The 22303-nt window shown below is 41.7% G+C and overlaps 2 protein-coding genes across 2 annotated transcripts in view; one reads left to right on the forward strand and one right to left on the reverse strand.

Annotated features, from left to right (window-relative positions):
• The window catches only part of LOC111236008 (visinin-like protein 1), a 32881-nt gene extending 15155 nt beyond the window's left edge, over positions 1-17726 (forward strand). Inside the window, exons 3-4 of the mRNA XM_022764596.1 lie at positions 14016-14231; positions 15417-17726. Of these exons, the coding sequence (XP_022620317.1) occupies positions 14016-14231; positions 15417-15614 (414 nt within the window). The 3' untranslated portion in view covers positions 15615-17726. The remainder of the gene's footprint in view (positions 1-14015; positions 14232-15416) is intronic.
• A 1509-nt stretch (positions 17727-19235) lies between these two features.
• Positions 19236-21516, reverse strand: sf3b6 (splicing factor 3b subunit 6). The gene is made up of 4 exons (XM_022764607.1): positions 21380-21516; positions 20570-20688; positions 19864-20002; positions 19236-19677 (listed from the first exon to the last, which is right to left on the reverse strand). Exons 1-4 carry the CDS (start codon positions 21407-21409, stop codon positions 19588-19590), a joined length of 378 nt encoding a protein of 125 aa, XP_022620328.1. The 5' UTR covers positions 21410-21516; the 3' UTR covers positions 19236-19587.
• Between the last annotated feature and the right edge of the window lie 787 nt (positions 21517-22303).

Raw genomic sequence — 22303 nt, forward strand, 5'->3', positions numbered from 1 at the left:
TTAGATTTATAAAAATGAATTTGCTTGTGACCCATCCGCTGCTCTCTGACCTCTTTGCATCTGCAACTTTGAAGTTGTAATTGAATTATTTAGCTCTTTGTCTCACTGCTGCTGCTGCTGCTGCTGCTGCTGCTGAGGTGTGAGAGGAGGAAGTTAGTGTGTGTGCCTTTAGATGCATAAAGTAAGACAATAGGGCCTGTTCTGTTCTGGGGTGAAATCCTATTCAGATTGAGCTGCGTAGAACCATTAACACAAGAACAAATCAGAGAATGACCTTCAACTGGTTAACAAGGGTTCAAGCATCCTCCAACTGAATCACTAAAAGTCTGACCTTTGACCTTCATGTGGAAGGGAACAAGCGAGGAGAGAACTTGTTTTATATACTTTCAACTTCTATCGTGTATGAGTAGAAAGATTGTGACAAATAAATTGTGTGTTTTTAGCAACACAGGCAACGAAATGATTCAGATTTTTGTTAAAGTCTCATCGCTGTATTTGCATCGGTAAATACAACATAGGTGTTTTTAAGTGCATAAACTATGTCCAGATATCAGGTGGATTTAAATTTGAGGTCAACTCAGGTTATCCTGAATTTGTCAAAGTACTCTGTAAATAAAGTGGCCTTGTTAATCAGCGGCGTGGCCCTCCTCTTCCTTGTAGTGCTCTGGAGGAGGACATTATTAGATAAGGAGCGTGGCTTTCCCCTTTCCTCTCCTCTCCTCTCCTGCAAAAACCACAACAACATCATCATGTTTAAATTGTTTTCAGTGAAAATCAAAAGTGCAAAACCATGACCATTCCAACTGAAATCACAACTCATATCGCAATCGCAATATCTGCCAAAGTAATCGTAATGTGATTTTTTTTTTTTTTGTTTGTTTTTTTCAACTGTAAGATAAAGACGTTGGTAAAGTTGTGTGAATCCACTTGTGGTTATGTTGGGAGTCTCTCACCCAGCAACATCTAGATTTCATTCCTCATGGGCACAGCATGTCAGATAATGCGGCTGCCAGATCACAGACACAGGGAGCTTGTGTTTTTCAGATACGGTTGATCAAAAACATTTAATTATAGCAGCTAATCTGAACACAACCACAGTGACTTATAAAAAAGATTTTTAAAAAACTGTTTATTATGTTCTGCATCAGCACTGAAAAGTCAGAATTATTTTTTACTTGGACAGTTATGAATGTTTCAGAAGTCATTTTATTGAGTACTAAGGCTGATAACAGGGGTTCAGTAACATGTACAAATACCCACAGAGACACGTGACTCAACAGCATGTGAAGACACATGTCGTCCATGTATCAGTACAAACACTGACCTTCCGTCCTCACAATGAGGTGTGTATTTAAATGGGACTATGCGTCCTTCATGTAAATGTAAATCTTTCAATTAGGGACATACTAATTGAAAGATGCACATTCTAGCTTCTGTCTATGAGAGAAGCAATGACTGGTGTTCCTGAGACGTGGATGGGGTAATCAGTCATCGATCCTGAGATCAGTTTGCCAGGCTGCAACCAAAAGACCTCGAGAGCTGGATCAGGACAGGATCGTTGATGGTGATAACAAGACGTGATTTATAGAGGTTTTACTGTGACGTCATCAGTGAAAGTACGACTCGGCGATATTCGGCAGTATGATCGTGCTACAGGTGATTCGACAAATTGATGGTGTTACCTCCATGTTGCATTCACCGCTGTCTGCTAGTCGCGACTGATAAGACCCAATCAGGAGGTGTCACTGTGGGCCTCATTGTTTCGAAAAGTCTCCGTTTCTCCCCGTCCCGACTAAAGTGCGTCCAGCAGCGTTTCGAACAGTCTCCAGTGATGCGTTTCTAAAACTAAAAAGGTATTAGTGTGGACACAGCCTGAGGCTCAGTGTTTGTGCTCATGTTAACCGTATCACCAGCTTCGCTTTGAGTGACCGCAGACTAACGTTAGTTGGACGGGGGAAGAGGCACGCGACTGAACACACAGTTCGTGAACACACAGATTGAGGAAAGCGTTAACAGAAGCAAGATTATCACAGGTTCTAAATGCCAGTTTTGACACATTTTCACTTTATTGCCCCGCCCTGAGTGAAAGTGACATCCACAGACTTCTGAATGAATTTAATGTCATAAATGTGGTTATAAATGTCAGGAATCTAATGTGAAGGAGAGATGGCAGCAGCAATGGGAACAGAGAGGCGAACAGACCCAGTTACCTCTCAGACGGTCCACACAGAGTGGGTGAGGTGCCGTACCTGGGAGAAGCGAATAGAGAAAAAGGGAGAGAGAACGGTTCGTACTGTTCATCTTAATTAACACATTAATTCACTACGCAACGAAATCAGAGCACAGCTGATTATTTATAGCAGTCAGCTGGCAAAGCTACAGACTGTTTGTAGTGCAGGTGTGCTTTAAATGGGTCACAGACTTGTCTGTTACTCGTGGGTCCCTGTGTCAGGAGAATACAGCTGGCTCTGTATTTGCATGCTCCTGAGGGTGAGAATAAATACACATTAAAATGAGATCCTTGACTTTAATAAATGGGACTCAGATCTGAGCCATTCAGACAGCTTGCGGATGTTTTACTTCTCTCTGAGTTAGATGGAGATAAGACTGAAGCAGCAGCGAGCACAAACGCATGAATGTTTGCATGCAGATTCAGAAGTGTGATGGGTTTTTAGACACACACACACACACACACACACACGCACGCACTCAGACGTGACTGAGCAGCCGTAAATGCTGAATTCATGTCTGAGGAGGTTCGATGAGTCGTGCAGACTGGAGGCACGCTGTAAATAATGAACCGTACTCTAGACATTCAGAGAGAAGCCGAAGGAGGTTGCGTGTTCTGTTCTGTCGTGTGGTATTTTCTCACCGTCTCCCTCTCACTCTTCCCTTTCCACCCACGCCACCGTCTTCCTCTTTCCTCCTCTTTGGTGCCGTCTTTTTGGCCCCTGAGCGGAGCTGGGGAGAGGCTTTTTAAAAGGTGGCTTCAGACTGCACAGGCATACTGTGGATTTATCTCGCCAAGCACTAGCCATTCTGGACACACCACTGCTGAGAGAAGATAAAGTGAGCAAGTCCTCCTCTTCTTCTCTGTTTCTCTGCCTCGCTTTGGCTTTGAATTGCATCACAAGGAGCAGAGGGGTAGCCCTCAGGTCTACCTGCCAAACCCGGCAGCCAGCAGTGAGTCACACTCTGCTTCCCGCTCTGCTTGGCTGCTTCTCTGTATCTGATTAGACTCTATTGAAAAGGCAGAAAATGGCAGTGGTGGAATGCGACAGACATGACATTTTTTGTGCCGATAGGATAAATACCTGTCTTTTTAGCCTATTCCAGCAGCAGCTAGACTGATCTGGGTTATTGATAGTCTGATGTATTAACCTCTCATGCCAGCCTCCTCTTCTCAATCTTTTCCTTTAATGCCAACACCTATTCTCCTCGCCCCCCCCCCCACCCCGAGGCATGAAATACTGTATGTTTCCACACTCAATAGTGCCATCTGCTGTCATGCTGTCAGCCATGCTCCTCGTGCAGAGTTAGTGCTGCCAGATGGGTGTTTCGTAACCGCCGATAAACCAGGGTCAGGGACAGGTTTGCTCCAAATTCCACTTAAATCACAAAGCAGAATGATTGTGCGCTGTCCAGGAATCTAAGCTGATTCCTGGAAGGTGCACAATCATTCATAATGGAGAGAAGAGACACCCGGCCAGCGATTCAGAGCAGGTTAAATGTCCTTTTGGTTTATCTACGATTGGCATGCGGTGTCACTTTGAAGGGCTGACAGTCTCCTCCCTCTCCTCCACCAACCTCCAAAACACACACGACCAGCGCGCTCGTCACGCTCATCGTCCGCGGTTTATGTTTCCATCAAGTGGCCCCTCTTCTTGTCAAGCCGACGGTGAAGCAATCTCACAGACCTTGACCATAAACAAAGGTCACGTGTATTAATGCTGTCTGATTCCACCTCCGTCTCATTACAGCGTCTTTGATCGCGTCAGACGCAGACGAGCCTCGGGCTGTTTTTCTCATGTGAGATAATCCGAATCAAATCTAAAGAGAATTTAAAGAGCTACTTCCATCCATAAACACACCACTGACACACTGCCCCTCTGTCACCCACGATTACTGACACTTCCTCCCCTCCCCCCTCCTCCGCGGCTCCTTCAGATCGATGCTCCAGCCTTCCTCTCTCGCTCCTGCTGTCTAAACCAATGTGTTTCAGCCATTTTCCGTGCCCTGATTTTTGCATTTTGGCAGTCACGTAAAATTCATACAACCGTTGTCACATGTGTAACTCTCATTTCAACACTTTAAGTTAGGTCCGGTTAAACATCTCAGAAGACAACGGCTGGCGGGTGTGGGCGTTACACGTCGGCGAATCAAAGCGTTTCTGTCACTGGCTGAAACTGAAGCAGTGACACTGACTTCAGTGCTTTATTTGTACTGTATGTAGGGGGCTGGGGTTTGTGGAGGGGGGGGTGAAGGAGGAACTCACCCTGAAAGTGTTGGGGCGGGGCGTCCTTTGTCCAGAAGACAGAATTACTGGAATTTCTCTGGAAGGAGGAAAAGAACTTCTGCTCTAATGAAGACCACAGTCTGGGACCAGGATCTAGTGTGGATTGGGTCTTAAGTTACTCCGTCCAGAGTCCAGTTCCCGGGTTGATTTGGTGACACCTATGGTTACCGCGGTAACAGCAAGCGCATTTTAATACAGCAGCAAACACTCGTTAAGCAGCTGCTTTGATAGAAATACAACAGAGGAGCAACTGGTGCATCTGCCAAGCAAGAAAGAGAGTCAGTCAATAATCTGCCCTTTTTTTTCATGTCATGAACAACTATCTGATTTCATGCTGCACGTGTGAGTAGTTTTTCTTCCACAACAGGGCACATTAAAGCCGGTTGAGGAGTGGGCGGTGTGCAACCTGTTGCCTACAACTCTTGAACTAAAAGCTCATTAGAGCTGCTCCTTCTTGTTCCTACGCAAAAAAAAAAAAGAACTCATCCGTTGACGAGATGTGCACAAAATGACGCAGTTTCGATGAATAATCTTGTTCGGCTATCATCCCTGTCACAACACCTTGACTTTCCCGTGACACCTTAACAATGAAAGCCACCTAATGTTTTGTCATTTGAGTGCTATTAATGTGAAGCAGCAGCAGCAGCAAGAAATGTTGGGTTTGCATTAGCAGTAACTTAACATAACTTATCCGGCTGCAGTCAGACCAAACTTCACCTGACAGGAAATAGGGTGAGTAGGGTTGTAAACGTAATCTGCAGGAGCTTGCATGGCTAGCAGGCTAACAACAGCAATCTGCTGAACTGCAAAATTACACAGTGGTTTATCAGACATTTACTCATTACCTGTGTCGCCTTCCCACTGCAGCCAGGCGTCATCCTTTCTTCTTTGCCTATTGTATTAGTTCATCTGCAGCTGTAAAACAGAAGAAGAAGAAGAGAAGAGAACAGTTAACAGTGAGGCTGATAGTGATGAATATAAAAAGACAAAGAGTAACGCCTCATGAACAGGAATGGCAAACTCCACAATAAATAATTATGAATAAAAACTACAACATAGAGGCAATTGAAAAGCTTCTGCTGAAGAAATGCTGAGCATAAATAGTGTCAACAGGGTGTCAGAGGAACGTTAACATGCTGTGTAACATTGTAGTCAGTGTGGATATTTATGAGGTTCAATAAGATTACAACAAGGTGACGTGTTTATTTCAGCAGTTATTGTTAAAAGCAGAATCACTGCTAACTTGTTGAGCTTTGCTGACACTGATATCACAGCAGACACCTATCTGAGAGGAACAAGAGGATGATTAAAAATGCATCTTACAGAGCATGTGTTTGTGTTTGTGTGTGTGTGTGTGTGTGTGCGTGTGTGTGTGTGTGTGTGTGTGCGTGTGTGTGTGTGTGTGTGTGTGCGTGTGTGTGCGTGTGTGTGTGTGTGTGTGTGTGTGTGTGTTTATCTGCAGACCCTGGAGGCTTGGAAGCAGTAGCAGCTACAGCAGCGAGCTGGCTGGGTTTCTGTAGCTGCCTGGCATGTCACTGAGGGTTTATGTAACAGCACACGCAGGCTCCGTCTCTCTCACGCAGAAACACACACACACACACACACACACACACACACACACACACTGTAAATACCCCAGCGATGGATTATGCATGTACTCCTCTTGCACTCTCCCTCTCAAGCCATTGCAATCTGCTTGCTGAAGTAGCATCTAAGCGATGCTTTGATGAAGCAATGTAAACAGCCATATGCAGAGACAGCCAGTCCTGTCAAGCCAAGGTCCTGCTCGTGCGTTTCTCCAAATAGGCTTGAGTGCATCTGACAATGTTAGCAAGGGGATGCATGAAACATAAGGCATTATGTACACAACCCTCTGGTGCCACGGTGGAGTGGCAGAAACCATAAGAAACATGTCAAAGCCAAAGCCTCATTTCTGAGTGTATCGCTAACGGGAAAATACAGACCTCAAGTGCTTTGAAGGGCAAATTACAGTCTCAGACCGACCTTTACACCTGTGCTTGTCTGCTGGGGAGATGAATAGCCAACGGCAAAGCTGCTACATATTGTTGATAAGAACAGCAGTATCCTGTAGGACCCTTAACCGAGGAGATATGACCTTGTGGGCTTCATGGAAGCTGATTGGAAATATTAGACCATAAATTCTGATAAGATCTCAGATCTGTTCTGTTGTATTCTATTTTCATCTATTCTGTGATGCTCCAGTTTTGGTGGTCACGGAGCAGTTAACAGCAAAGGATTCATTTTTCTGTGGCACCTTCTGTAGTCCTGCAGGTAATAACATTTATCCATGGGGCAAAAAAATATTCAACTATCTCCGTTGCTTAGGGAGAGGGAATCTGAGCAGAAATGAGCTCTGAGGCTCCCAAAAGAGTGTGTGTGTGTGTGTGTGTGTGTGTGTGTGTGTGTGTGTGTGTGTGTGTGTGTGTACGCGCACACTTATGTTTTTATCATGAGTCTCTGGACTATGGAAGCAGCAGGGAGAATATAGAGATGGATAGATGGGGAATCAGACTCTATCAGTGGAAAACAGAGCAACACACGACAGAGCGAGGCATCATCAGCGCGGTGGTGCAGGTCAGTTCATTATGGGAGAGTGAGTGCATGGAGGATCACTCATAGGGTCGTCCTCTGGGAGAGAGTGAGGACAGGGACAGGTCTGTTTAGGCAGGTCTGTCGCTTTGTCAGGTGTGATTAATGACAGCAGGAATAAACAGATGCTTCTGGGTCTTAATTAAATTATTTGATCAAGATAAGATAAATGGAACAAAAGCTTAAAGTTATAACGTGGCGCTTACGGTATTACTGATATCAAACACAATTTTTTGACTGTTTATATCCGATGATGTTTTTCGTTCAATCATGAGTTCAGTGTTTCCACTTCATGTTTTTATACAACTACAACTGTAAAAACCAAATGAAAAAAATATTCTGTCTATTAAAAAACAAAAGATTAGCTGCTGACAATATAAACAAAGTAAAGCTAAGTTAGCAAGGCTACCAAAAAGGTAGCCTTGCTAACTTAGCGGAAGGAAGTAGTCTGTCTTTATACCTGTATATTGACCACTAGCATCAAGGCAGACACGTTACCATGGCAATACAGTGGAAATAAGACTTTCATTATAGATGGAGCTGTAATTACACGTTGTAGGCACATGATTATAAAAAACAAGCTGCTCATGATGTGTTTGCGCCACCTAGCGGTAGACTGACAATGTAATGTTATGATTTCTGATTGCAGCTTTAAAAACTAATAGTGGCTTCCTTCTGTGTCATTATGGAACAAAGACTTTTGAGTTTAGCTTGAAAACAAATGATTTCTTCACTTTGGAAACAGAAATTTGACTAAAATCTCGACTCAAGGTCCACTTACTAGTATTCCTCAATGGACAGATTTAGCTTAGTTGTCATGAGGAAGTCTGCAAGATGTGGATTGAAAGCTCAGGAATAATCTTAGGACTCAAGGGGTTTTGGTCTGCTGATCAAATGATTACATCTCTACATAAACCATTTGGCTCTGCTAAGCTCTAAGTAGTGATATTATCAATTTATAAACCAAATAATCAATTAATTAAATGATAAAAGAATCAATAGATCAACTGAAAATGAAAGTAATTATTAGTTAATGGTCCAAAGAGCAAATAAAACTGAGTGATTTATGACTGCAGGCTGTGAGGGGAGATGTCCTCATGTATCAGAATGCTGGAAGCTGTTTCAGATCAGTTTCACTCATGAAGGCTTACATCGACCACTTTAAAAAAAATTTTTTTTTTGGTACTCAGATAACAGTAATCCAGTTACACGCATATCCCAAACTGCAACAGAACGCACATATAGTAAATAAATCTTCATCGCGTTTAAATCCTGACCCTTGCGAGCTCATCATTGGAAGCTTTTAAGCTGCAAGATGTCTGTACAGCTTAACTGTTATCTGAAGAGCTGGCAGCACAGACCGGGCAACGCAAACACAAATCTGGATCGAACGCCGCTGTTACCTAACTCGGACGTTATTTTCAGACCCAAACACAAGTCGCTCCTTACTGACGAGCTTCTCATTTGAGGATTTCTGTTGAATCACCGCCTTGTGCTGTATTATTCATCCGTTCTCGTGGTGTAGCGGTCAGTCACTGCTCTGTTAGTGTGAAACGGCCTTCGTTAAAGTGGGACTAGGGAGGTGTGTCTTTCTCTGTCGCACTATTACTCTCCCACTCTCTCTTTTTATTTTCCTTTCTTCCTGTGGTGCCAGCTTGCAAGCTGATTATGAAGGCTTTAATGTTCCATTTAACAGCAGCATGTTTTGGGTTTTGTGTGTGTGTGTGTGTGTGTGTGTGTGTGTGTGTGGTTGTTGGGTATCTGTTTGACAGAATAGGCCTCACTGACGCACACAAACGCAGCGACATTAGCTTTTATTAAGCCAGCTGTGCCTGTCCGCCTGGCTCTACCCTGAGTGGGCAGAAGCAGTCTGGCATTCAGCCTGTCCTTTGATGGCCGGCTCCAAACAGCCATATCAAACAGCCATAATGGCAAATAGGAGGCAAATCAGAAGAGGAATAAGACTTAATGGAAATGTTAACAGCCTAATATCCATAGCTGTAAAGGCGAGGAAACAGTAGCTTCGAGTCCTGACTGGGTCGTTTCGGTTGTTAAACGGTTATTGTGTGCCATCTAGTGAAGGTTTTGTTTTCCATCCTGGACGTTTGCTGCCTGTTTCCACGTGTTTTCCATCTGTGACATCTGACAACGCTTTTACATGTGGCAGAGACAGGAAAGATGGAGTGAATTTCACAGTCTCATCCCCCTGCCCCACTTACTTTCTTTCTTTCTTCGCTGAGTTTTTACATAACAAAGTGTTTCGTAACTTGGCAGATTGTCGAAGAGCCGCACTGGCTTTCTCCCCTCCTCCGTTAAACATCCCCCTTTCCCTTCTCTGACACCTTTCTTCCTGCCCTCTTCCTTCCCTCCCCTCAATTTTTCCTTCCCACGTCGCCCTGTCCGTCCACGTGCCTCCTCCAGGCCCAGGCAGATGAGCCGAGGCAGGGCCATACGGGGACAGGCAGGAGGCAGCGCTCATGGGAAGGAAGCCACGTCGCATTTGTGCAGAAAGTGTCGGGCAGCGTCCCGTTCATCCTGGCAGATTTGCGCCAGCCCCCTCCCTCCCTCCTTGTCCCGAGGCGGGTTCCTCTCCTCAAATTAGTTTGGCTTCTCCTGAGCAGATGAGCAGATCAGGACCTGGACCGGGGGAAACTGAGCTCCACCGCCGTCACACTCCCTCTAACACGCTCTCTGTCACTCTCATTTTAGTCAGCTCCTCCATCTTTTCTTTCCTGTTTTCATTCATGCTCCGCCCTCCATGTCCTCCGTCTGTTAACTTCTCTCTGCAGTCTGATGGGTTTGCTACTGCAGCAGAATTTACATGGGTGGGACCTTATTGCAGATGGGCAGCTTTGCAACCTGAACTGACTCTCCCTGCCTAACCCTGCCTCCCTTTGTCTCTATTTCTTTCTCCTCCTCCCTCCTCTCTCTTTCCTCTCCCATCTACTGCACTCTCTCCTTTCCCATTAGGATTCATGGCCTCGCACCTCCCACCCCCACGCCCCCCTTGTCGTGACTCCAGACAGTTTGTGCGTGTTGCGGGGCTGTTGCTCTAAGGAGAGGCTAGGGCAGCGTCCTTGCCTTTTTCTGTGTATGAGCCTGTCTACTGCGCTCACGGACAAGGACACAGTGTTGAACAGCCTTGTACTGCCTAAAACAAAAGTACACGTGCCTCTGATGGCTTACTGAGACCGCAGCGGATATTTTTTCATCTGCTTTTGAAAGTTTTGGCTTCTTTGGAGATCAATATTTTTCATATTAATAATTGATCAAATGAATGTGTGTAATTCAACAGTGGTCTCTCATAGTGACGAACCCACACATAATTATCACCTGACCCTGAAGTCCCCCGCGGCTGCAAAGCTTCTCAGAAATTCATTGTTTTGGTTTAAGGGCCCATAACTTTACTGTTTGGATTCACTCTCGACAACATTTCGAGACGCAACAGGAAGTGAAAAAGCTCTAAAAACTCACCAAAGAAACAAATATTTCCTTCTGGAGTTGGAGGGAACCAAAGTACAGCTCAAAGGAGAGTGAATACGAGACTTAGATTCTTAAAGTGACAGTTTGGGTTACTTGACGTGGGGTTGTGTGAGGTACTTATCTATAGTCAGTGTATTACCTGTAGTAGATTTGGATTTGCGCGATTCCAGGTTGTAGAAGCACGCAGGAGCACCGGCGTAGGAGCTGAGCGATGTGCTGCTGTGGGCGGGGCCATTGGCAAAAAAACGTTTTTTTAGCCACTTAAAAACATGTCCACAGAAAAAAACAATATCACTTTAAGTGTACGCTTTATTTTGAATATTTCCACTGCTTTGTTTGCCGTCGAAGTGTGCCTTTCTTTGGAACTACATTTTGTGAACCGTTGAACTACCATATTAATACGCACAAGCGCAACTAAAGCGGATCTACTGCAGGTGATACACTGACTATATATACAGTAAGTACCTCACATGACCCCACGTCAAATCACCCAAACTATCACTTTAAAGGGTCGGAAACATGACTCCAGACGAATACTCTGCTCGTTGTAAATAAGCGACTGTTTTCCATCATGTTAGCCNATTGAACTACCATATTAATACGCACAAGCGCAACTAAGGCGGATCTACTGCAGGTGATACACTGACTATATATACATATATACTCCGCTCGTTGTAAATAAGCGACTGTTTTCCATCATGTTAGCCATCTCGTCTTTATAAGGTGATAATAATATGTCAGTATCGAGATTACACTGTGTTTCCACTGCTCTCACGTAGACAAAAGAAATCAATTAATGCAGGTTTAAGATTTACAATAGTAGAAATTCCAGGAACATGTCCAGCCAAGCACAAGGTTAGATCTATAGTTTGCATATCAGTTATTAACAACATTTAACCTTTTAGGGCCTTACTTATAAAACCTGACTTCCTTCTGAAAATGTGCGGTTCCTTTTAGTTTTAGTCCAGCAAATGTCAGCACAGGATCTGCTGACATTTGCTGGCAGATATATTTTAAAATGAAGACGGTCCTTCTTTTCCTCTGAGTTGATTTTTGCTGACTTAAATTCATGCTTGCAGAATTCACTGTATATGAGCAAACAAAGCCAAATAGGTAGCACAAAGTTCAAGAGCACCTGGCTTTCTTTTTCAGTGATTTCTTTGTTTCTGTCCTTCCTGAAGATGTTGAATATATATTATTTATTTAAAAATTAACATCTCTTCCAGTTTGCTCCATTTCCTCGATGAAGGCTGTTTCTGCAACACCAGCTCTCTTTTGTTTACACAAGTCCTCAGAGAGCAGCCGCGCTCAGCTTAGATTACCCATCGGCTCTAAGAGTTTTTACCAGAGAGGTCAAGTGGAAGGTTACATCTGATGAATCGCTCGGCTTCTCGCGGCCACCCACGGGGTTCATCGTCTACAGTGGATGACGAACCGAACCTGGGCTCAGCGGTCAACCACAGAGTTACTGCATTAACCTCTGATCTCCTGTACATGTGGCGCTGGGATGCACGTAGAGGGGCTTTAAGGTTCTGACAGCGCTGTGAAAAGCTGATCCATGGCATTTCTCACTAAGTTATATACGGTCGACTTGGGCCGTAGATTGTGGTGACGTTGGACAGAAGCAGATCAAGGTTGAGTATGATCAGTATCCTTCTACATTTGTAAAGGACAAAAATAAATTCTGTTGTCTTGGTTTAGATTTGATTTTAGTTTCATTCATTTCTCATAGCAGATGAATGGCTCCTGGCTGCTGTGTGTCGTTGACCCCGACCTATTCAGTCCTGGTGCTGGACTGTAGAATCACATCAAAGGGAAAATGTATTTTATCATGAGTGTTTGATATATTTGAAAAATCTTGTGTATTTGTGTATGTTTGTTTAGAATTTAACAAGCCTTGCTAGTAGCTCTTAGTAACTGTGGTGATCTGAGCTAAATGCTAACATCAGCATGCTAACATGCTCACAATGACAATTTTTAACATGGTTATGTTTTGCAGGTAATATTTACCATGTTCTCCATTTTAGTTTTTTTAGCAGCATGCTAACAAACTAAAATGTTTGTTTTAGTTTGTATTTTAGTTTGTTATCAGCATGCTAACATTTGCTAATTAGCACTAAACACAAAGCAGCTGAGGCTGATGTGAAAGCATAGACTGTAGTGTGAAAGTCACTTTGCAGGTACTTTGTCATTAACCAAAGTATTGGACAAATCATAATTTTGACCTGATAATGGCACTAGATGATGTTAAGGGGTTACCAAGTTATTACAGTTTATCAAAATGAAATATAACAGTGAGAATATGAGGCTGATTAGACCCACAGGACCCATTAAAGCCCAATTTCATAAGTCTATTTAGCCTGAATACAACACCCATGTATCTTTAACTTTCAGGAAACACACAGTTTATAAGTGATATACAAATATAAGACTTTGTGCACAGACACAACAGGAAACTACTGCAGTGGGAAGTTTTGAGTTTTGAAAGAGAAGCTCTTATAACCTGAGGACTCATATTCATGTCACATGTGTCAGGACGTATTCAGTGTGGGAAAGTTTCTCCGAGCAGATGAATGGCCCCGCCAGCTCCTGGCTGCTGTGTGTCGGTGACCTGACCTTTCTGTGTCGGGGCCTAAGGGAGAAGACAGCTTCCCTTCGGGGATCAATAGAGACTACACTGTTGTTGTTGCCAATTTTAGAATTTCATATGCATCCCTGAGGAAAGACTGCAGGCTGTAGAGGGTTTGAAGTGACAGGTTTCTCAAGGTAACTGACTGTACGAAAAATCTGTAAGACGGTTTTAGGCCACCTGACAGTGTGGATGGTGATGTAAACATTCACAAGCACTGGATGGTAATGGGAAATCAAAGTTCACTAAATTAATTTAGATAATGAATATCCATTGATTTTAAATGCAGATAATTATTTGTCATTCCCAAATAACCACATCTGTTTTCAAAATGTAAACTTCCACATCTGACTGTGGCCTCACCAATTTTTATTTTTCACTTTTACCATACCGGGATTTTCAGCCTCTAATCCCCAATCCATGTGTTTATGACCTAACAGATCACAAGGTACATGCTAGTTTTGGAGTGTGAGTGCAAATGTGGTTTATTGTGGCACTACTGTCTTGCTTATGTTCCTGTTGGTTGGTGTTTTCATCAGTGAGAGAATCAAATTTCTGACTGTTAAAGTTGTAATGTAAAGTTTAGAGGCTCGTTTTATAGACCTGAAACTATTGGCAAATGCTACCCAGCAAGACGGTGACATTTTTTATTTTCCTACGCTTTTCGTAAGCTCATGAAAAGGTTTGGGCGAACATTATTTTATGAGCCGATCGCAAAACAAAGCCAACATTGAAAGATATACTTACGTTTCTACCTTTTTTTCTTTTTCATTCCAGTTCTTCCCTTACGGTGACGCATCCAAGTTCGCCCAGCACGCCTTCAGGACCTTCGACAAGAACGGCGACGGCACCATCGACTTCAGAGAGTTCATCTGCGCGTTGTCCATCACATCACGAGGCAGCTTCGAGCAGAAACTCAACTGGGCCTTCAACATGTATGACCTGGACGGAGACGGCAAGATCACACGGGTGGAGATGCTGGAGATCATCGAGGTAAGCAAAACACAGTGTATTGATTTCACATATGTTACATCTGTTAGATTAATGTCCAATAAAATCCATACATTTCAGTCAGAAGCACCATTTATTTGCCATAGTTTTTACATTCATCACATGCAATATTATTTTTAAATATTCCCTGCTGTTAGGTGGCTACAGCGTGTAAGCATGTGACACATTGACACATGCCTTGTTTTCTCTACAACCTGCTGAGTCACGAGGATGCAGCACATTTTAGTTAAAGGTTGTACAGCAGAGGGCCGAGCCCGCAGGGCCTGACAAGACACTGATTATTCATAAACACAAAGAATATGAAACAAGCAACAAGAGGCAGAAGTGCCCGTTTAGAGCCGACTCATCCAGAATTATAGGCACTTTGTTTGAGGAAGTCAGAAAGCTGCTCCCTGCCCCTCGCTCTCTCCGAGTTCATCCCAGTTCCCTTATTGAATTATTCATGATCTGTCATTTCCCCTTTTAACCCGTCTCGTGGAGCGAGGAGAGACTTTTTGTTGTTCAGCAATAAAATTTACCTGTCTACCAACTTCATTTCTATTCGCTCACATGTGATGCTGTAGAAAGTATATTTTGATGAGAGATATATTCACATCTCTGTAAAACATTTAAGATACGAAATTATTTTTGCAACCTGGGTTATTAGATAATGGTTTTACAGAAAGAATATTCATACGTGCAGATGGAAGTAATCGATCAATTTTATAAAAAAAAAAAAAAGCATTAATTCCTTGTTTATATTCATCTTTTGAGTAGTAAAGCCCCAAACTGGATGGACGTATCTATAAATAGAGAAATAATTGATAGTAGAGATAGAGAGTAATAGATAGTGAATTGATAGTTCACATTTAGTTTAGACATACAGTACATGAAACTGCAGACTGTAGTTACTGTGCACTCTTATTATATATGCACATCACACTCTCTGTACAAATAAAAACTCCAAAGTGCTACAGAGCATTTAACACCTGATCCAGCTGTCCCATGTCTTCAGATAATGGTTCAACAGCAGGACATTTCATTTTTATTAAAAATGTGTTTCCTTGATTCCTGTTTCCTCACATTTCTCAGGAAACAACAAGTGAAGGAAACACGGATACATTAAACGACTTCGAGATGTTTCATATCTCTTTTAAAAAATCTGCTGTCCTCTTTCTCCCCCTGCAGGCGATCTACAAGATGGTGGGTACAGTGATCATGATGAAGATGAACGAGGACGGCCTGACGCCCGAGCAGAGGGTGGACAAGATCTTCTCCAAGATGGATAAGAACAACGACGACCAGATCTCGCTGGAGGAGTTCAAAGAGGCGGCCAAGAGCGACCCGTCCATCGTATTACTGCTGCAGTGTGACCTTCAGAAATAGGCCGGAGGGCGAGCGGAGCGCTCCACCAGCCGCCACGGACTGCACAGAAAGAATTTCATGTTCCATTCAGTTTGCAGCTATTTCCACTGAAAAAAAAAATATATGCTTGGACTACCTTTCAATGGATCTGCTTCTTGTGTTTGAAACACTCGTGTGCATGAGAATGTTATTTGCTATAAAAAGATCTACACACAACATACAAGAGTGTGCGGGTGCAAGAGTGCGGGTGCACACTTACACCACAGACAGATACACTAACAGAACACACACACATGCATACACAGTCTCTCACTACATATTAACACCTCGCACAAATAATATATATAGATATATAAATATGAATATATATTTAAATTATTTAAAGATCAACTGCCAAAATGTGAAGTGTGCAAAGTATTTTCCATACAGTTTCATTTTACTGGAGCTTGCGCATCAGTGATGTGCTACGTTGAATTTGCCGCTACTCTATTTATTGTTCCGAGTTTACTGATGCTAGCTGTATGTGTTTCATAATACTGAGTAACGTCAACCGAACCAAATTCCTATGATAATGTATCCGCCTCCAATACAACAGTCTATCCATCGTCTCGAATATTAAATTAACTCTAGAAGAGATGGATTAGCGTTTGTCCAACTTTTCCTTCCAAAACATGCTTGTACCGTCGGTAAAATAAAAAAAAAATAAAGTAAATGTAGTTAATTTGCATGCCTTTAGGTTCTGCCTTAAAAAGCTCCTCCTTTTGCATCCTGTAATGGAAGACAGAAAGCCTTATCAAAGCAGCGCGGCGACACTTGTAGGTGGGAGAGGGAGGGAGAAAAAAAAATCATACTGCAGTAGGTCCTTCTACAGGTATCGTCGTGTGGGATGTAACTCGTGTGATCTGTCGAGGTGTTTTCTTTTGACTGCTTTAACTGTGGGAGCATGTTTCCTTGTAGATTAGCTGTAGTATATGTTGCTAAGAAATAAATTTCCTGCCCCTGCATTTAAAAACACACTATCTCATTACAAATTAGGAGATGTTGCAAGTGGATGAATAAATCATTTTGAGACTATCAGAGATTTAAAAAAAAAAAAAAGAAAAAAAAAAAAGGAGCTAAACTGATTAGTCTTTGAGAGAGAGATCGAACATTTAAAACAGGATTCTCCGGAGAATGAATGAAGCTTCCATTAGCTGGAGTTAGATTACATTAGAAACAAGGCAAAGTATTCATCTATAGTTGGAGAGCATCGTTATCAAACTTAGTTATAACTTAATGTGTCACCACATCCACTTATTTCCAATTAGCCTGCAGGCTGCATATCAATATGATGAATCGAGAGGAGTGTTTTTTTTTTAGACTCTTTGAGTGTTAAAATAAGAGCAGAAATAAAGGCCAGTGCAGCATTTTAACTTTCTTGTTTGTCTTTTTCAGTGGAAGTAAATGAGTGCTAAAGTAGAGAGAGGAGCAGTGAAAGGCGTTTCATTACACACTGTAACTACTAGAGGGCAGCCCTAACTGTAAAGCCATGTGTTTAGTAGGTTGAACAATTCACCCTCCCCAACCTCCCCCCTCAAAGTATTTCTCTCAATCAGTCAATCTTTTGTACTTTTTTACTCCCTTCTCTCACACATTGTACACGTACTAATGTATACTAAATGTAGAGAAGTTCAGTGAAGAGTGGTACCTCCTAGAAAATGATTCGGAAATAACCTCTAAGCTCACCTGTGTCTTTAACTAGGTTTACCTGGCTCTGTCTGAAAGCACCACACACACACACTTTCCAAACCTGTATTAATACTACCAGTGTTTTAAGAGCTAAAGGGGGCTAAAGGAGATGTGATATGTCATAATAGACAGTATTGCAATAAAGAGCTAGCATACCAGTCATCATCGTCATCTCTCAGCAGCGTGGCTTGTCCCTGTCAAGTTTTTAATCTGAACTTCTTTACATGAACATCTTTGGCCAGACAATGTTTCTAATTACAACCCTGTTATTGCTATCAAGATACCAAATGTAAGCAAAGGCAACCGTGTACAAGGATTCTTTTGTAGCATGTATTGTGTCCCTGACGACATGGCTGCACTACTCCCTGTGTTGTGATTTAATCTAATAAAAGGAACTCTATGGGCTCTCGTCTGGTCTGATAACTCAACACACCCTCGTTTCAAGCAACATCACATGTAGATCTACATCTATAGGCCAGTGGTTCTCAGCATTTTTTTGTCTGATGTAGCTCAAGTACCACATCCTTCCTGTCATGTTCATTTCAATGAAGACAACAAAAAAGTGCATATCGTCAATAATTTTTCACACGGCTGAAATGTCACTTTTACTTTTAGCTATCTCAACCACTTAAACATAATTTTAAGCTAATTAATTCAGCTATCTGCCTGTTACTTTTAGCTAATTATTTCAACCATTCATCCATTAATTTTGGCTCATTCTGCTAATGTTGATCCATTACTTTTAGCTCTCTATTTCAACCATTTATCCACCATCTTTAGTTTATTATTTCAACTCTTCATCCATTTAATTTGAAGAAGTTGGCTAATGTTTATCCGCTGTTATTAGCTGACAATTTTAACCCAGACTTTATTTTGACTTTTCTGCTTGCTTGCTAACTAGTTCTCATGCAATTGCTATGGCAACAGATAAAATTGTCTTGTGACTTTACTGTATTTTCTAAAGATCTGAAGAACATATCAATGAGTAATTCTATTTGAATTATCCACTAGTTTGGAATCACTGACATAGACTGTAGGTTGAAAGTGAAAGTTGAAGTGATACACTTCAAACAACAATGGGTTCCTACAAAGTCACTCCTCCAGTGGAAAAGTACAAAGTACATTCACTCGAACAGTTACACTTTTATGTAATGTTACATTTCTACTCCTCTACAAATATTGTACTCATTACTCCACTATATATATATTTTTTTTTACAGTTGATTACCGGTAGATTTAGATGGTACAAATGAATTATGCTGGATCATTTTCAGTTGATCAACTCATTGTTTCATAAACATTTCTTAAACAAGAATAGAATATTGTTTTCCTCGTTTCTCAATGCAAGGTATACATTTAATGACTACCCTCCAATATTTCGGATTGTAAAGGCTGTGCGGATGCACTGCACATTTCTGAAATAATGGCCCTATCCAACCAGTAGAGGTCACTGTTGAGACAAAGATTTTGTTTTGATTTTCTTAAAGAGCGGTGAGAAGCGTTTCTATTTTCCATATTTCTCTATGGAAACATGATTAGATGTTTGTTTTTCAAGTGGGTTTACACTGACTGAAACTAGAAGGTAGAAATGCAGTTTTAAAAGTACACCCCAAATCTTTTCAGGGGAAATGACTGAGAAAGGCAGCAATGTTTACCCATGACTCTTAAGCACAAAACCACTGATTGCACAGGGTTCACATAGAGGTTTGTATCCCCACACACAAACAGAAATCTCCAAACTAAAACCCCAGAGACTACATCATCACATGCCATTGAAAGCTTCAGGCAAACTTAATAGGACGACCCCCTAACCACTGCAAATGTGGGAAATGCTTTGTCTATTGATCTAAAAGGGTTCGCACAGAGGACAGCACTTCCACATTACATATACAGTATGTAGAAGGGAAGAGATGAGAGCTTTTAGAAAAGGAACATTTATTTTACAGAAACCTTACACTTTCATTACTGATCAACTCAAAATCAGATCGCACACTGCAGGCCATGGTTGGCTTTAAATTAAGTTTGTAAAAATATGAGGCTGAAAAGAAGATATCAGAAATCAGAGTTTAACATGTTACCCATCCACTGTCTAAATCCTGGTAAAACCTGTTTGTTTATCAATCACTTTTCTTGGAACATAACAAAAATGAAGTCCAAATACAGCACCCTGACACAACATGTGAAGTTTGTACAGACTGAAAAAGAAAAATTCTGGTTTGGGGGAAGGGAGTAGGGGGTGGTGGAGTGAGAGGGTTTCCCCAGAATGCTACTTTGGAGGGTCTGTGTTGATGCCATATTTCTCTTTTAGAAGCTTCAACTGCTCTTCTTTCTTCTTTGTGTCCATCTTCTGGAAAGCCTGCAAAGAGAGTTGATAAGAGAAAACTATATTAAAGATGGAATAATTGCACAAGGGTACGGTGTCCAGAAACCTAATATTTTCATTTCCAGAATAATATTTTTGTCTGACATTTATTGAATGATATTCTGAGTGCCATTTGACCTGACCGTATCCAATCACAGACACTGTAATGCTCATACATACTCTGTTTGCATTGTAGTAGAGAACCACCAGGTAGCGGTTGCAGACGTTGAAGCCTGAAAGGTGGTCACAGGCGTTCTTGGCATCAAAGATGTCTTCATATACTACATAGGCTGTTCCTCTGGTTTCAGGCGTGTTCCCTCTGAGAAGACAGAAAAACAAATCATAAAGGAAGTGATTAAATGCCCATAATGATCAGGGTGCTAACAACCATTTAGGAGAAAGTTAAGTGTGCATACAACAGTAAAGAAATTTCATGGCACCAAAGCAGTTTAGAATCTATTTTAAGTAAGATGTTATAGGTAAATGTATATATATGAGCAATACTGATACAGTATTTGATTCTTTCTTATCTACAAAGATGTGCAGCATCAATTACACTTGTGTTTTAATTCACCTCACTGGTGGTCTCCCTGCTAACCCAACACAAATTTGTCAAGTTAATCACATGAAAAAGACAATCCAGTCTACTTGGATTTGTGGATGTCATATATGTAGTCTTCCATCTGAGGATTTTTAGAGTCATAGTCTGACGCTAAGATGACAATTAACAGAACAGAACTCTTGCTTTCGTTTCCTTCATTTTAAAAAAAAATGGCTGCTGCCAAGAACCTATACATCTCTATACACACATGAATGGACCCCATGTAAATAAGTGTTTCATTTGGCCCTATGGAAATCCAGAGATCTACAGGGTAAAAACACTTACGTTCTGATTTGACGTATTGGTCCATATTTCCCGAAGATATCATACATTTCCTCAGCTGTGATCTTGTAAGGAAGGTTCCTGACATACAGGATCCGGTTCACCTCCGGAGGTAATCGTATCTGCAAGGAAACAGAAAAGAAACATATTGTCTGACAAAATAATATGTTAAAACAGAAGGGAGTATTCAATATAAACCTTAGCATAACAAACAAGACGTAATAGCTACTACTAAGGCAATTCAACATTAATTCCATGTCACACATCAAACATACTTAAAGTGCTTTTTAATCTACTGGAAACAGTAACTTCAGATCTTGCCAATACCGTAGTCGGGTTAACAACTTTCTTTGTTTATCTGACTCGATTCTTTCTGAAATGACCATTAACTCCCTGAAATTCTCTTCTTGGACATTGTATTGGCATTGCTGATAATTTCAATTTCCCAGATGCCATATCACCACCCCTGGACTGGATTATGTGCTGTATTGAAACGACAACAAGCTAACAACTTCAGGCTCGGATGTTAAAATGTTTACATGGGCGTTCATTTTGCTATATTTCAAATGTTTGACCACATATATTCCCAATTAAGCCGCATCAACGAGTAGTGCTGTCACTTAGTAATATAATCAACTGAAAGTCACCTCAATAAAAAGCAAGTTTTATATAGTGTGATTGTTTTCAATTCGATAGCATGCTAAATGGCTAGCCGTATGCTAACGCAAGCTGACGCTAGCTCCTAGCCAAGCCGCGGTGATACTACAAGTTATATTTATCATGGAATATACAAGCCGACTCGCTTGGACTTACATTGGCACGTTTTGCTGCTTGCATAGCCATGGTGAAAGACTTTGTGTGTTAATAAGATCGTTGAAAAAAACGAACACGCAGTTTCCCAGCTCTTCTTTCCCAACGTCAAAATGGCAGCGGTCGCCAACTGGTGACGAACTTCCGGTTTCCGACTAAAAGCGCAGTGCTGTCCCCTGCAGGGTGACTGTAGACCTACAGAGGACGGCAATACAGTATTAGTGCTAAAACCACCACTGACTCATTTACAAAGGCCACATATTGTATAATTTGAATACAGTTAAAAGTTTGAATCATCATTTACAAACTCTTACAAATGACAATGTCTGTCTATCTTATGACAAACAGACATAATCTCTGATTATGACTATCTACCAATAAAACCAATTAATACTTATTTACACATTAGCAGGGCTTTTTTTAATAGACCATGTTGACATTTCACAGTAGGAAAAGCAGGTAAGTCATAAAATTATTGGCTGAATTCCATTTAGCTGCTCTGGCTTCAGGTATCATGCTGGCTCTCTGTCACACTGTCATGGCTCACTGGGACACTTGAACAGAACGGAAACGTGTTGGTTACACCTGTGCTTCTCTTCTCTTACCATAACAAGTGAAAACCTGCTGTGAAAAAGGCCACAAACATTTTTCACAGAGGCATCATTAGTAACATTACTGGCTGTATTCCAATTAGGTGAACTAGTTCCAGGGTGTACACACCGGCTCGGTGTCATTATTTCACCTGTGCTTTTCCTGCTATGACAAGTCAAAATGTCTGCTGTGAAAAAGATTGGCTATATAGGTCTTGGTGACATTGAGGAGCAGTTACCTCCACACCAATCCACCAAATGATCCACCAGGTGTCTGTACTCTGCCTGCTGCTCACCACTGATACACCCTTACACAACTGCAGAGTCAGGAAACTTC

Source organism: Seriola dumerili, unplaced genomic scaffold, assembly GCF_002260705.1.
Source record: "Seriola dumerili isolate Sdu_G_001 unplaced genomic scaffold, Sdu_1.0 BDQW01000025.1, whole genome shotgun sequence".
Classification (NCBI taxonomy): domain Eukaryota; kingdom Metazoa; phylum Chordata; class Actinopteri; order Carangiformes; family Carangidae; genus Seriola; species Seriola dumerili.